A 15,681-nucleotide genomic window follows, 5' to 3' on the forward strand; every position below is an offset into this window, starting at 1 on the left:
TTTCAAGTAATTCCAATGCAAATAAATCATAAATGTTTGAGATGATAAAATGCTAATCATCCTGAATAAATCATTAATATATATATTAATGATTATATATATATATATATATATATATATATATTTCACATCACATACCATAAATTTGTACAATTTGGCATGCATTAAAAATAAAAAAAGAAAATAGAAACAATTGGAGAGATAGAATGTGCATCTTTCTTTGGCAGTGATGCAAAAGAAATCACCACACAGTGAGTTGGGGAAAGGTGTAGGAAGTTTGATATATAGAAGGCAAGTCAGTTCTGGGAGAAAAGTAATAATGACTAATTCATCTAGCATTTAATTTGTTGTCTTGGGAACAGATAATCAGTGAAAAAGTAAATTGCTCTTGATGCAAAGCAAAGTCCCACAGGGAAATGATGTCTGAGTGTTGGAATAACAAGAGGAAAATGTGCCTCATGAGGAGACACACAGGGAGTGCTTATCTTCCTGCCCCTGTCCCCCAGCATGTGTGCAGCTGTGGTCTGGATGGTGTAGGCTTCCTTGCTTTAGAGCTCTACCTCTGCTTTGGAATCTGAGCTTTGACCCCTTCCCGCAGTCTTGCCTGGCAGTGCCACTTCAGTTTCCATCATCAACCATTCAGGGAGGAACTTGGAATTCCTTCCAGAAACCCATCCAGGTGAGCCCGAGAGCCCAGCAGGTGCTGCAGAAAGGCTTCGGAGAGGCTGGCAGCCAAGAGCATCTGCCTAAGTTCACCCAAGTGCCAATCCAGCCTTGCCCAGAGCTGGGAGGTTGCTGTGGTTGGTTATTGAATTGTTTGTTTAATTCACTGATGTGAATTAAATCTTTTCTTTTACCATATTGAAAAAGGAAGTGAACAGTGAGCTCAGCAATATGAGGTCCTTGTTCACAATAAAGGGATGGCAAACCAGCCCCACCAGAAGAAGGAGTGGAGGCTTTGGGTGAACCACCCATAACACCCATTCCTCTTCCACAGATTGCAAATCCAATGCCTCCATTTAAAATTTAAATATATAAACCCATGTCCAGAGACCTTGAGAAATGCATATTATTGAGGAGGGCCACCCAGCAAAGGGAGGGTATTATGTATTTCTGAGACAGAGCACCTTTTTGATTGCCTTGTTATTATCATAAGCCTCTTTTCTACAGTTATCAGAATTTTAATGAAATTCTCCAATTTATCATTTCTCTATTGAGTTTTGGAGTGATCTTTTTGGGGGGCACAAAATATTTTAAATTTCACTTAATATGTCTTCTTGCTCCCGAGTTTCTTGCCTTTTCCAGAATGATTTTATTCACCTGTGAACTGTACACAATGTTTCTCCAGAATTACTGTTTACTTCATTCTGTGTGGTTCATGGGACCCCTGAGAATCACCTTCCTTTTCTTCCAGATACATAGCTGTTCATGCTGGATATTGTGTAGATCTTCAAGCTTTTACTCCTCGGTTCAAAGGCAACCTTGTTGCATGTTCACTGTGCATACATATTGAAGCAGAATTCCTGTCAACAGGCATCTTCTGCATGCCCTAGCATTTGAGGAAGGTACTTTGCTATGTTCTTTAATATCTGGGCACTGACTGATTTTTCATCATTACATCTTGATAGTGTCAAATGATGTTATTGCATAATTTCTTTCACTTAATGTCTGATGCTTCATTCAATTTTGTCTGATAACACTGTTTTGAAACCACACAATTTAACCTTTCAGTTTTTGTCCATTCTTCAGAACTTTCCTTTTTCTTTAAGTTTGTTGTATATACTGCAGAAATATACACATGCCACTGTGGAAGCAGAAAGTTGAACAAAAATGCTCATTTGGGACTTGCATCTTAATGTCAAATTTATTGCAATATAATAAAAGTGTGTGTGATGTAATGCCCCTTGGGGACAGGCTACCTGCAGGATTTCATTTGGTGCCAAAGGGAGTTGTAAAAGTGCCTGCAGAATATTATAGGGTATGATCTGGAGAGACCTTTGCATGTTGCATGAAGATCACAGTCAGGATGAGGCAGTGTCCAAAGGATTTGTCCAAAGAGTTCCAAAGTAAAAGTCTGAAATAACCCAGAAAATGGAGAAATGGAGAGTCAACAAGAAAATGGAGAAAGGTGTTTGTCTCATCTGCTACTGCCCAGACAATAACCAATCTACCTTTGTCTTTCTGCCTCTGGCTTGGCAAGTCAAATGCCATTTTTTTTGCATAACATATATAGCCTTTAATGTTTTTAAATTTAAAATTTAAAACATTGAATTTCAAAAATTGATATTTTAAGAGGACACTTTAGTTATAGTTTGAATCTTTTTTATTTGTTCTTTTTAGACATTCATAACAGTAGAGTACATTGGACATATTACACTTTCATGGAGTATAGCTCATTCTAATCAGAATCCCATTCTTGTAGTTGTATAGGATGTGGTGTTAATTCACTATGTTTGTATTCATATACAAACATAGGAAAGTTATGTCCGATTAATTCTACTGTCCTTCCTATTCCCATCCTCTTCCCTTCCCTTCATTCCCCTTTGACTAGGTCAACGAACTTTTATTTTTTATTATGAAACCTGAAAAAACTTGTGCCATAGACTCACAGGGCAGAACAGTGGTTACCAGAGACTGGGGAGGGGAGAATGGGGCAGAAAGGCCAAGAATGATCAGTGGCTATAGTCTGTTGGGTTGGAGGAAGAAGTTTGGGTGAGTTATTTCACAGTAGGGTAAATATCGCTAATGATAATGGTTTATAAACTTTAAAATAGCCAGGAGAGAGGAATTTTAATTTTCTTATTATAATTAAAATATCTGAGATGGTGGATATGCTAAAACCCAGATTTCACCAATATATAATATTTCTGTCTATTAAAACATCTTGTTCCCTCTAACATTCACAGTTATATGCCAATTAAAAGTTAAAAACTTCACTTAACTCATATGAACAATGAATGTGCAGGAACAACAAGTTTTTTTCATATTTCATATAAAAATAGCCAATGTGTTGTGTTGTTTTGTATATTTCTTTTTTCATTTTTTCGTTTATTCTTCCTTTTTTTTTTAAACATGGACATTCAATCTGTGTGTTGGCACCAAGTAGATATTAGGTCTGTCCCTTGAGAAGTGTATTTTTGATTTTCTATTACTTTTGCTGGTCCTGGTTGGAATACACCTGGAGCTGGGAGGCAGCCAGAAACAAGAAGCTCTTTTTTCCTAACAAAATCTTAGACACACGGTTTTATCCTTAGAACCAACTAATTTATCTCACTCTGTTTATTGAGCAGAATTTCTTGTTACCTTGAAGGCACAGTAGGAAATCACCTTTCCAAATGGCAGCCCAAAGACAAATGTGTGTGGCAGAATGACAAATGGAGATCTCTGAGGAACCATCCTTTCCTTCTTAGAGAGAAAAATAATTTGCTGTTGACAGCTTGCTGGGCATTCTTTCATTTTAACTAGTGTGACTGAAGGTGAGAAGAACAGGGCATTGACATGGGTCCAGGACGCCTTGGATTGCAGCATGTTTTTAAGTTGTGTGTGTGAGTGTGTGTGTGTGTGTGTGTGTGTGTGTGTGTGTGTGTGTGTGTGCGTGCTTGCACTTGTGTGTTTGCTTTTGACTTTAGGGTCTTTAGAGGAAGGAGACCTGAGCTGAGAGTATTTCAGAAGGCGACTCATAACACACAACCCCTAGCATAAGGCCACTGAGAGAAATAAACAAGGTGCTGCCCATTCACAGAAAGCCCAGGAAGCTCCTCAAGGAGGAATCTGTGCCTTGTCACCCTGGGACACCAGCTCACGTCCCTCTCCCTCTTGCTCATCCTCCTGCCACTCTGGCTTCCTGGTTGAACTTGAACATCAGGAACAAGCCCCTTCCTCAGGCCCTCTGCACTGGCCATCCTCATTTTGCCTGACACACGTGTCTGCAGGTGACTCTGTGGCCCCCTCCCTGTCCTTCTGGAGGGCTTACATGCTGTGTCACCTAAGGGCTGATCTTGTCCGAACACCCAGAAGGAAATGACACTCCTGCTGCCCTTGCTCCTTAGGAGCCTCAGTGTACTGACCTTCATCAGAATGTGGAAGGATTACTGTTTCCCCTGCTAGTATTTGCTCTGACTTCCTTCCGTTATTTTCCCCTCACTGGATTGCAGGGACGCTCAGTTTGTTGGCAGTGACCTATCGTTGCCTAGACAGTGCCTGGGCCACCATTGTCACTAACTGATATTCCTCAAACACAAGAAAGAGTCAGTCTTCAGTGATCTGTAATCAAGGTTCTCTTGGGGAAAGACCGAGACAGTGAGACAGCAACTCCAAATTGGAGGTGGCCAGGGGATCCCCTAAAGAGGAACAAAGCATAGCAGTTAGTCTTGATTGTACACTTCAAAGATCCCCTTCCTTCAGGTTAGTACTGCCTAATTGTGTCAAATGATTTCTCTGTATTTTTTTTCATTAGTCACATTAAATATATGGAGCCAGGCAATGACACACGCATTTCAAAATTTCTACTTCTGGGAATTTCAGAGGACCCCACATTGCAACCCTTCCTCTTTGGGCTGTTTCTGTTTATGTACCTGGTCACGGTGCTGGGGAACCTGCTCATCATCGTGGCCACCATCTCAGACTCCCACCTGCACACGCCCATGTACTTCTTCCTTGACAACCTGTCTTTTGCAGACATCGGCTTCACCTCCACCACCGTCCCAAAGATGCTGGTGAACATCGAGACCCAGAGCAAGGTGATCACCTACACAGGCTGCATTGCCCAGATATTCTTTTTAATACTCTTTTGTGTTTTGGACAACTTCCTCCTGGCTGTGATGGCCTATGACCGATATGTGGCCATCTGTCACCCCTTGCACTACATGGTCATTATGAACCACCGGCTCTGTGGTCTGCTGGTGTTGGCTTGCTGGGCCACCACTGCTCTGAATTCCTTATTAGAATCTTTAATGGCCTTGAGGCTGTCCTTCTGCACAGATGTGGAGATCCCACACTTTGTATGTGAACTCAACCAGCTGGTCCTACTTGCCTGTTCTGACACCTTGCCCAATGTCATAGTGATGTATTTTGCAGCAGTGTTGCTGGGAGGTGGCCCCTTTGCTGGTATCCTTTACTCTTACTCCAAGATTGTGTCCTCCGTCCGTGCAATCTCATCAACTCAGGGCAAGTACAAAGCCTTCTCCACCTGTGCGTCTCACCTCTCTGTGGTCTCCCTGTTCTACTCTACACTCCTTGGGGTGTACCTCAGCTCTTCCATTACCCAGAACTCACAATCAACAGCAAGAGCCTCAGTGATGTACAGCGTGGTCACCCCCATGCTGAACCCCTTCATCTACAGTCTGAGGAATAAGGACATCATGGGAGCTCTGAGGAGACTCTTCCGAGGGAAGCCATAGAGGAGATATTTTCCAAGTCCTGCCTGTGGACACGGGCCTCAGAGACACTGGACCAGACACTGCCTTCTGTTAATTTCCTGGAGTTTCTTTTAATCTCAGTTATGCTAGTGTTTAAGTTAGCTCATTGGGAAAGGCTGTCTTCTCTCTCATTTCACCCATTCTCTCCCTTTTCAGTCCTGCTTTCTCAATGTCCTTCCCCCTCAGTTCAGAAGTGATTTGCAGATTCCCATGAGTCTGCTATTCTGATGAGTTGCAGTGTCCTGTGGAATAATGACACTTTGGCAAGTGAGAATGTTTTCTTTATTTTGTGGAGAAGAAATTATGAGATCACCTTTTATTCAATTTTCTGTTCTGGTTTCTTTCTCAATTGCTACCTTAAATGCTTTTCCTTAACATGTAGAGAACCATACAGTGGTGGCCTTATAGTTGACCCTGTGAGGAAGACATGCACAAGAGCTTGTCTCCTGCCCAGTAATGCCTCTGGGATCGAGGATTTGTACATGCAGGTTCAAAGACACCCCTCCTTGAACACACCAGTACACTCTCCCCAGGTTACACACCCATGCTCACTTTCTGATACAGTTTTCTGAAATACATTTGAACAACAAGCTAGTCATGAGTGTTGCTTTTAAATATCAGAGCAAATGGGAAAGAGAAGATAGAGCAGGTTTTTCTGAATTTCTTCAGTTTTTCTGTTCGCATGAAGAAAACTATCCCAAAATAAAGAGTTCAAAACAATGCTGTTCTTTTTATGGTCACATTGGAGTGTATGGTGGAAGTCTTCTGGCTGTTTCCATTTCTTTATGTCTCTCTGATTCCTTTATATGCCCGTGGTGGCTCTTCCATTCAAATATCACCTGGGTGATAATCTCAGATGTGGGGTTCTCTGGATGGAGTTGGAAGCTGGCTATGTGTATCACCCAACTTTGCATCACTGTGACCAAAGTACTCAAGAACTATTTAGAAGAGGAAACGTGTATTTTGGTTCCTGGTTCCAGAAGTTGTGTACATTGCTCTGGCCTAAGATGAGGAGATCAACATGGCAGACATGCCTGGTGGAGAAGCGGTGCTCATCTCATGCCAGCCAGGAGACAGAGAGGGAGCAGCAGGTGCCCAGGGAGGCTGCATCCTTCCAGGACATGCCCCTGTGATCTGCCTCCTCTAGCAGTGCCCACCTGCTTGCAGTTAGCACTGAGTCAGTCCATTCAAACTGGGGTGGACTGATTAGGTCACAGCTCCCCCAATCCACTTGCTTTACCTATGAGTCCCTAGCAAGGAGCTTTGAAGGACACCTCATATCCAATCCCTAACACTGTGGTTGGATCAACAGGGCTCTGATCCTCCTGTCTTCTCATCTTACATCAGGATAACCTGAGTTTGTCCCCGTGCCAGAGCCAGCCATACAAAGGGAGCAACAGATACCCACTTGGGACCTTGAAGCACATTGTCTTTCCATCATTTTCTGTTGGTCAACGAAAATAAGGCACTGAAGCCCAGCAAAGTTTCAGATGTGGAGAAATGGACTCCACCTCTCAAGGGAAGAGCTTCGCAGTTACATTGAAAAAGTTAGGGACATGGTAAAGGGGGTAAATTGAGGTCATCTCTGCAAGCAATCTAACACGAGTGTCCATTTCCGTTTCCTGTTTTTTACTGGAATTCTTGAAAGTCAATCGTGAGGAATGATTCCTTCCACCTCTATGGGCAGCAGCTGAGTTAATTTTTCTTGGAGAAGAGAGAGAGTGTGTCCAACTACATGTTTAATGAGAAGCTGTGGAGTTGACTTCAGAAGGTCAAGAGTCTCAGTTCTATTATTCCCCTGTCCTTCAGCCCACCTCAGCATTTCTAGACTAAGAAGAAACCAACTCCTTTTTCCCTCTAAATTCCGAGTCCAAACACCTTAAATCTGACATGGGGACCAGGAGGGATGAGGAACTGTAGTTTCACTAGGCCCATCTTACTGACCCAGGAGACCTCAGGAAGGGGTGGAGGGGAACAGGAGAGGAGCATGTTTGGTACCTGCAGAAACTCCAGGCTTCATGTGCTGGACACGGTCAGCACCATCTCCAAGTAGAACATTCTGCAAAATTTAGCTCTGGGGGCCCCTCCCATACTTGTTCTTTATCTTGCTTCCCCCACCCCCCCATGCCAAGGCTCACTCTTTCCCTGAAGAAGTACAAGCATCTTTCTTCCATTCAAATACGGCTAGACTCACATACATTATCAGATAAATGACAATACTGCACTGTGCCCTCTGCATGGTGCTTTAATTAGTGCCTTATAATCACAGGTGATAGTGGGGTTGAGTGTGGAATATTCCCCTATGCACATAACAGGTGTGTCTCCCTTTCATTCCCCATTGCTTCTCCTTTCCATGCCTCCTTCCCTCCCCTGATACCCTCTCTCTACTGGTGTCCCCTTCACTTATCATTTATTTCACATTGGTGCCTGATAATTCTGCCTATAAGAGGGATTCCTGGAGTTATTACTCACATAGCATAATTATGCCAATTTCAATCACTGGTGCCCCCATCTCCTCCTCTCCTCTCCCACCCTTGATATACCCTTAGTCTACAGAGGAGGACAGTGCTGGTGTCCTCAAAGAGCTAGGAGGAGGGATTTTGAAGTTTTTACCATGATATAATAGTAAATGTCTAGTGGATAACAATGTTTTACCTGATATGTTTTTATGTTATCAACTAAAATAAGTTTGAAATATTCCAGGCTCAATTATCGACATTGTAAAAAGAGACAAAGAAGTCCTTTGTGTGATCAGAAAGGGTCTAGTGTTAGAAGAGGACACAACCATTTAAAGATCCATGTACCCACAGTGGAGCACCTAAATATGCACGAAAATATTAAAGGAGCAGAAGGGAAGGGCAGGTTGGGAAGCCATGAGAGCAGAGGAATTTTATACACCACGTCCAGACACTTGAGACACAGAGTTAGCAAAACTCCACTTCAGACCAAGTGGACCCAAGATATTCACTGAACATTCCACACAGCTGCAAAACAGTGCAGATTCATCTCAAGCAACTGGATCATCCTACAGAAAAAAATCAAAAGCTGGGCCACAAGAGAAGTCTCAGAAAATTTAGGACTATCAAATTCATTGTATTAAACTTTCCAGTTGCAATTATTTGAAAGCCCCCATCCATGGTAGGAGGACCTGTGAATATTCACAACTGCTCCTGAACAACCCCTGGGTGAATGAATAAATTAAAAGGCAATTTAAATCATCTTGAGAGAAACAAAAAAGTGGAAACAAAACATATGAAACCTAAGGGATGCAGCAAGATCAATTCTAAGAAGAATGTTTATACAACAAGGACATCACAAAAGGAGAGATTGCCAATGAGAAACATTTTGCCTCAAGGAAATAGAAAAAGAACAAATGAAGTCTCAAGATAATAGAGGAAAAAAATCAGAGCAGAAACAAATGATACAGAGGCTGGACAAACAGTACAAAACATCCACCAAATTAGGTTGTCCTTTTAGAAGTTTAACAAATTGGCAATCATTTGATAGACTGAGAACAGAGGTAAGACTGAAATAAACCAGAAATGACACTGAAGACATTACAATGGAAACACAGAAATATAGACTCGAGGAACTCTATGAACTCTTATTATTTACCCTACTGGGAAACCTCCAAGAAATGCATAAATACCTGGGCACATTAAACCTACCATGAACTGGATCAGGAAGAAATAATAAATCTGAAAGCCTGATAATGAGAGAGGAGAATGAATCAGTAATAAGAAACTTCCCATGTGATAAAGCCAGGACCTGATGACGTCACTACAGAATTCCACCCAACACTTGAAGAGCTGATAGCAGCATTTGCAACTTATCCTACGGGAAAAAAAGAAAAGTTGGCAACTCTTCCAGAATCAGTTTACAGGGGCAACATTATGCTGATAACAAAACCAGATGGGTACCCAGGCAACTATATGGCAATGTCCTTAATGAAGGTAAATTAAAATCTCCACCAAGGAGCTAGCAAACCAAACCCACAAGTGCCAGGCTGCTAGCGATTAAAACACTCAGGGGTCACTCCAGGGCAACTGGGCTAATTGGGCTAAGCAAAATAACCACACAAGAGTCAGAAATACCTTTTTCTTTTGCTGTGATGGCTCCTCTGACTTTAAGAGTCTAAAGAAAGAGAGAGAGAGAGAGAGAGAGAGAGAGAGAGAGAGAGAGAGAGCGCAAGCACACACGTGCTGACTCCTTTTATTGAGGAGAAGCCATTCAAATGAGGCAAGGGGTCAGGTTTCAAGGGGCTGAGTCTAGCTTCATGATGTCTGCTGTCAGCAGGTTGACTGACATCTAGGAAGGCCACACCCAAGGGCAGAGTAAGAGAAGGTGTCACACAAAAGGCATTTCCAGGGAACATTCTATCCTAAACAGGGAAATGGGTAATATTACAAAGGAATAGGTGAGTACCACTCCACCCATAGGAATGTAGGAAGGCATGCCCATGCACGAAGACACAGTCACTGGAACTCTAGAAGACCAGGGTTATCTAGCAGTGTGGCAGCTGCAGGATGCCAACCTCTCATCCTGCAGTGGACTCAGTCATGTGCTAGTGCTAGTCGGTCACCCACACACAAGTATATCAGAGACTGTGCACCATGATCAGCTGGAATCTATCAAAGGGATGCAGGTGTGGTTTTTATATGCAAATCAAGAAACGGGGATCTTGAACAGAAGGAAAATTCAAATAATCTGATGATCTGACTAGATGGAGGGAAACATTTCCTGAGACTCAACTTCCTCTCATGGTACAAATCCTCAAGAAATTTAAGTGTTGAAGCCATTTATCTCCACAAAGGACGTAGATGACCAGCCCATGGCTAAGGTCACATGCCGAACTGGGAAAGACAGGCGATGTGTCCTGGAAGGTGTGGGAAGAGAAGAGGGTGCCCACTCTTAGTCACCACTGTTCTGCCCATTGTCACCATAGCAACCAAAGAAGAGGAAGAACAAGGGCTGCACATTCGGGAGGAGGAGGTCACAGGGCTCCTTGCAGATGACATGAGTGTTGAAGGCGTATTGCCCCTTGACACATCATTAGTCATATTTACAGGGAAGAGAGAGAATTTGAATTGTGCATACAAGAGGCAATGGTGAAATCAGGACTGCTGGCCTTTCCACCTCCTTAAACTCATGGATCCCAAATGTCTGCTGAGCTCTTGCTGCATTCTAAGCACCTCGTCCCTGTCTTTGTGGCCTTTGTATTCTATTATGGACTGAATATTTCTGTGTCCTCTGAACCTCTGATGTTGAGATCCTCATAGTGCAAATCACTGAGGCATTCCAAGCCCCGTGGGTATGAAAGTGCAATGAGTTCAGAGCAGTAGAGACCACAAAGTGTGGGGTTTTATGAAAACTAAATAAGAGCATTCTTAAAAGTTGCTAATATCAGGGCATAGCATGTAAAAAGATCTGAAGATATGTGTTTGAATTATCCATGTTTTATAAACCATGACTAAGTGCTCGCTCTTGACTTGGGTGATAAACATGGTATTTCTGTTGTTTTGGAAAAAAAAAATCATGAGGTCACAGATTGCAGGAGTCACCGTCATCTATCAAGGGATCCCAGTGAACCCCTAGTTGCTATCCAGGAAAATTTCTGGACATATTGGTGGTGGGGGTGTCCTCAACATAAGCCAAGCCTGGGGGAGCAATGGTCATGACAGGTTCCTTTGTCATATCCTTTGGAGAAAAATAGACTTCAGGACTGGGATAAAGTGTTAGGGTGTTATTTCTCTAGAAGGCAGAGTTATTCTTTGGGGAGTAATAAAGACCCATTGACCTGTTTTTTTTCTTTTTTTTTTTTTTACCTGGTGTCTTGGGAACAGAGAATCTGTAAGAAAAAAAAATTGCTTTTGGTGTGGAGCAATATTCCACAGGGAACTGACACCTCAGGGTTGGGATAAGAAGAGGCAAGGAGCCTAATTTGCAGACACACAGTTGTAAATCTCTCCCCTGCTGCTGTCCCTCTGTTTGTGCACAACCTTGGTCAGGATGGGACGTGATTTTGTACTTTGGGGTCCTGCATGTGAACTGTGGCTTGACCCACCTGTGCCCTCATCTGGGACAGAGCTTCAGTCTCCATGGTGCAGCATCCTGGGAGGGATCTGATTCTCCACCCAGAAACCCTCCATTCAGAACCCACCCAGGTGAGTCAGAGAGCCCAGAAGGTGCTGCAGGAAGGCATCAGAGAGGCTAGAAGCCAAGGACAGGTACCTAAGGTCACCTGAGAGCCAATCCAGCCTCGACCAGCCCTGACAGGTTGCTGAGGTGTTTGCTGTATGGTTTGATGAGTTCATTGGTGGATATGTTCACATGGTGGGAGGAGGAGTGAACAGTGAGCTCCGCAATGCCAGGTCCTTGATGACCGTGGGGTGAGGGCAAAGGCAGCCCCCTCAGAAGAGGGCTTGGAGGCTCAGGTGGTTTGAGGGTAAGTAGAGCACGTGTCCCAGGACCTTTGCAACCAATTAGGGGGAGGGACACAGAGTGAAGGGAGGGCACTTTGTATGTCTAAAATGGAGCACACTTTTTAAAATTTATAATTTTTTTTAGAGAGAGAGAGAGAGAGAGAGAGAGAGAGAAGAGAAAGAGAGAGAGAGAGAGAGAGAAGAGAGAGAGAGATTTTTAAAAATATTTATTTGTCAGATTTTGGTGGACATAACATCTTTATTTTATTTTATGTGGTGCTGAGGATCGAACCCAGTGCCCCACGCATGCCAGGTGAGCACATTACTGCTTGAGCCACATACCCAGCCCCAAGCACCCTTTTGATTGACATTTATAATGATAATCCCATTTTCTACCATTCTCCACATTTTAATTAAAATTTCCATTTTTTCCCTATATTGGGCTTTGGAATGATATTTTTGGCCTCAAAAGATTTTAAATCTTATGTAATCAAACATGTTAATCTCCTTACTTCTGAGTCATTAACTTATTCTAGGTGATTTTGTTCTTCTGTTCTCATGAATCGTAAATGACCTTTTTAGTTGATTTTTTAAAATATATTTATTTTTTAGTTGAATTTGGACTCAATACCTTTATTATTATTATTATTATTTCATTTTTCTGTGGTGCTGAGAATCGAACCCAGGCCCTCGAACATGCTAGCCAAGTGCTCTACCACGGACCACTACCCCAGTCCTTAATTGATGTTTTTTCCTAGATATGTTATTTACTCTCCTGTGGAGGTTGTTAATTTCTGTGAGGTTTTTACATATGTGAACTAGGGGACCAAATTCATTTTACCCGAGATAGATAGACATTGATGCCAGATTTTATTTTAGGATTTAAGATTTTCCCTCTCTGTTTAAACACAATATGTCACCTATTAACTGTCCAGTTTTTCAGAATCCCTGCTCAGTTTCATAAATGGGATGTGAATACCTGCTTCATGCCACAACACTCAAGGAATATTCTTCTTTGCATTCCTTATGGTGTTTGTCAATTTGCTTATTAATATAACCTGATAGAATTGAATTTTGGGTATTATATGTATTTTTTCACCGAATTGTAAAAATTCAATTCAACATTGTTTAATATAGCTTTTCTGAAACACTGGATTTCCTCTGCATTTTTTCTTTCCTTTCCTTTTTTATTGGTACACCTGATTTAACCCAGAATGGCTTAGCCACTGAGCAACATCTACAGCACTTTTTTATTTTTTATTTTGAGACAAGGTCTTGAGAAGTGGCTGTGCTGACTTTGAACTTGCGATCCTCTCGACTCAATCTCCAGGGTCCCTGGGATCACAGGTGTGAGTCACTGTGCCCAACTCCCATTCTTTTTTTATTTCACAACTTATTTTCTTTATTCTTATTCCCTATCATGAGCACATATTCCCACATCGCCATGACAACTGAAAGGTGAGTAAAGCTGGGAAATCGATGCTCTTTGAACCTACCTAGAGATGTGTGGGCACAACTCAGTGTAAGAAATGTGTGCAGAAGGTGATGTCCCCAGGGATTTGACACCAGCAGGGCTTGTTCTGGGTGGAGGGGTAGAATTGCAAAGGTGTGTGCAGGGCATTACAGAATGAGATCTGAGGGTGGCGGGGGTTGCATGAAGACCAGGTCCCTTCCTTCATTGACTCCTCTGCTATCTATTCCTGGAATTCACATGTGAACTCCATGGAGAAAATAGTGGGATTTATCTGTGGAGTTCAATTGCAAAGTCCAGGAATAGATAGCACAGGAGACAATTAAGATCGGGTCCTCTCTAATATGCTCTTGTCTGTATCATATGTGAAGGTATTTCTCCTTCACATCTGGCTTGTTATCCAGGAAACCAAATGCTAATTGGTTTCCACTGTATGCTCTATAAAAGCTGATCTCACCTGAGTAGTGGACAGAAAATGGTTACCAGGGACTGGGGGCAGAAGGGACAGGGGAGGTGGACCAGGAGCTGCAGTCACAGGTAGGCAGGAGCAGTGAGTTCTGCCGGGACATTGTTCAGGAGGATGAGCAGAGTTCACAAGCCTGTGAACTTTAAATATCCACACGAGAGCATTTGAATGTTCTCATCACAGTGAAAACTGGTGGACATGGTGGCTACACTAGTCACCCTGATTTGATCATAGTCCAATGTATGTATCTGTTGAAATGTCACCTTGAACTGTATAAATAGCCATTTTATGTATCCATTCAAAACAAAAATACCAGTGACTCAGATCAGCTGTGAATGGTGCAGGAACCCATCTCTGTTAATATTTCATATAAATTGCCCTAATTGTTCTGTTCTTTGTATATCTCCTTTTGGTTGACTCTTCCTTCATGTTTATTTTTCTCTCTATAAATATTCACTCTTTGTATTGACTTTGTTGATTGAGAAATCTGGTTTCAATATTCTATTGTTTCTGCTGATCTTCATCAAGGAGTTGGATTGCAGCCAGAAACAAGGACTTTTTTTTCTTTTTTACTGTCTTCCAGGGACACCTAAGCTTAGCAGAGCATTTTCCCCCTCTGAGTCTCCCACCACCCCCCTCCTTCTTATTGAGAAGATTGTTTATATTTCTTTAGATACTGGATGGAAAATTTCCTTGCTGAATGGAGACTGAGGATAAATGTGGGGGGAGATTTTCAACCTGGGATTTCGAGTGCCATTCAAACATTGCTTTAGGGAAAAATTATTCAATATTGACAGTTTCTCTTTTATTCATTCTTTTAAAATAGTGTGATTGGAGGTGAGAAGATCACGGTATTAAGACAACTCCCAGAGGTGATGGATTGCCGTTTTCAAGTGTTGTGTGTGTGTGTGTTGTGTGTGTGTGTTGTGTGTGTGTGTATTGTGTGTGTGTTGTGTGTTGTGTGTTGTGTGTGGGTGTGTGTTCACATTTGACTTTAGGGGTGAGAGCAGATTTCAGAGAAATGGGATCCAGGTCAAATGTATTCCAAAAGATAGCACATCATACAGAAACCAGAACATAAAGCCAGCAAGAGAAATAAATGGGAGGTGCCTTCCAACTCACAGAGAGCACCTTGGCACGCAGCTTAATGAAACACAACTTCTGGACAGAGGAATTCCTTGTGCCTTCATGCATCAGCAAAGGAGGCTTCTCAAGGGGAATCTGTGCCTTGTCACCCTGGGACACCAGCTCACATCCCTTGCCCTCTCACTCATCCTCCTGCCACTCTGTTTTCCTGGTTGAACTTGAACATCTGAAACAAGCACCTTGCTCAGGCCCTTTGCACAGACCACCCACCATTCCACAGACACACACGTCTGCAGGTGACTCTGTGGCTCTCTCCCTGTCTTCCTGGAGGGCTCACACCATGTGTCACCAATGGGCTGATCTTGTCTGAACACCCAGAAGGAAATGACACTCCCGGTGCCCTTTCTCCTCAAGACCTATGGTGTTTCTGTCACCATCTGTGTGTGCAAGGATTATTGCTCTGCCTGCATGCATCGGCTTTACCTTCGTCTGTGATTTCCCCCTCATTAGATTCAAGGGACATTCCGTTTCTTGGGAGTGACCCATCAGTGTCTAGACAGTGCCTGGACCAGCTCATGACTACTTGAGATTCCTCCAATACAAGAAGGAGTTAGTCTTTAGTGATTTGTGTACAAGACCTCGTGAGGAAAGTCTGAGAGGGAGACAGGGACTCCAAACCAGAGAAGGCAAGGCTTCCCTTAAAGGGGAACTGAATCAGAAAACAGAGAAATTAGTCTGAATACTATTAAAGATTAGATATGATTCTTATAGGTGAATATTACATAATCTGTCTCTTTCTCTGTTAGTCACATCAAGTTC

General features: G+C 42.6%; 1 protein-coding gene across 1 annotated transcript; it reads left to right on the forward strand.

Moving 5' to 3' along the window:
- Nucleotides 1–4,469: 4,469 nt before the first annotated feature.
- On the forward strand, nt 4,470–5,399 carry LOC144253629 (olfactory receptor 7A40). The gene has a single exon (XM_077795897.1). The coding sequence runs from the start codon at nt 4,470–4,472 to the stop codon at nt 5,397–5,399; it is 930 nt and encodes a 309-aa protein (XP_077652023.1).
- Nucleotides 5,400–15,681: the final 10,282 nt, after the last annotated feature.

This window comes from Urocitellus parryii, chromosome 3 (genome assembly GCF_045843805.1).
Source record: "Urocitellus parryii isolate mUroPar1 chromosome 3, mUroPar1.hap1, whole genome shotgun sequence".
Taxonomy (NCBI): Eukaryota; Metazoa; Chordata; class Mammalia; order Rodentia; family Sciuridae; genus Urocitellus; species Urocitellus parryii.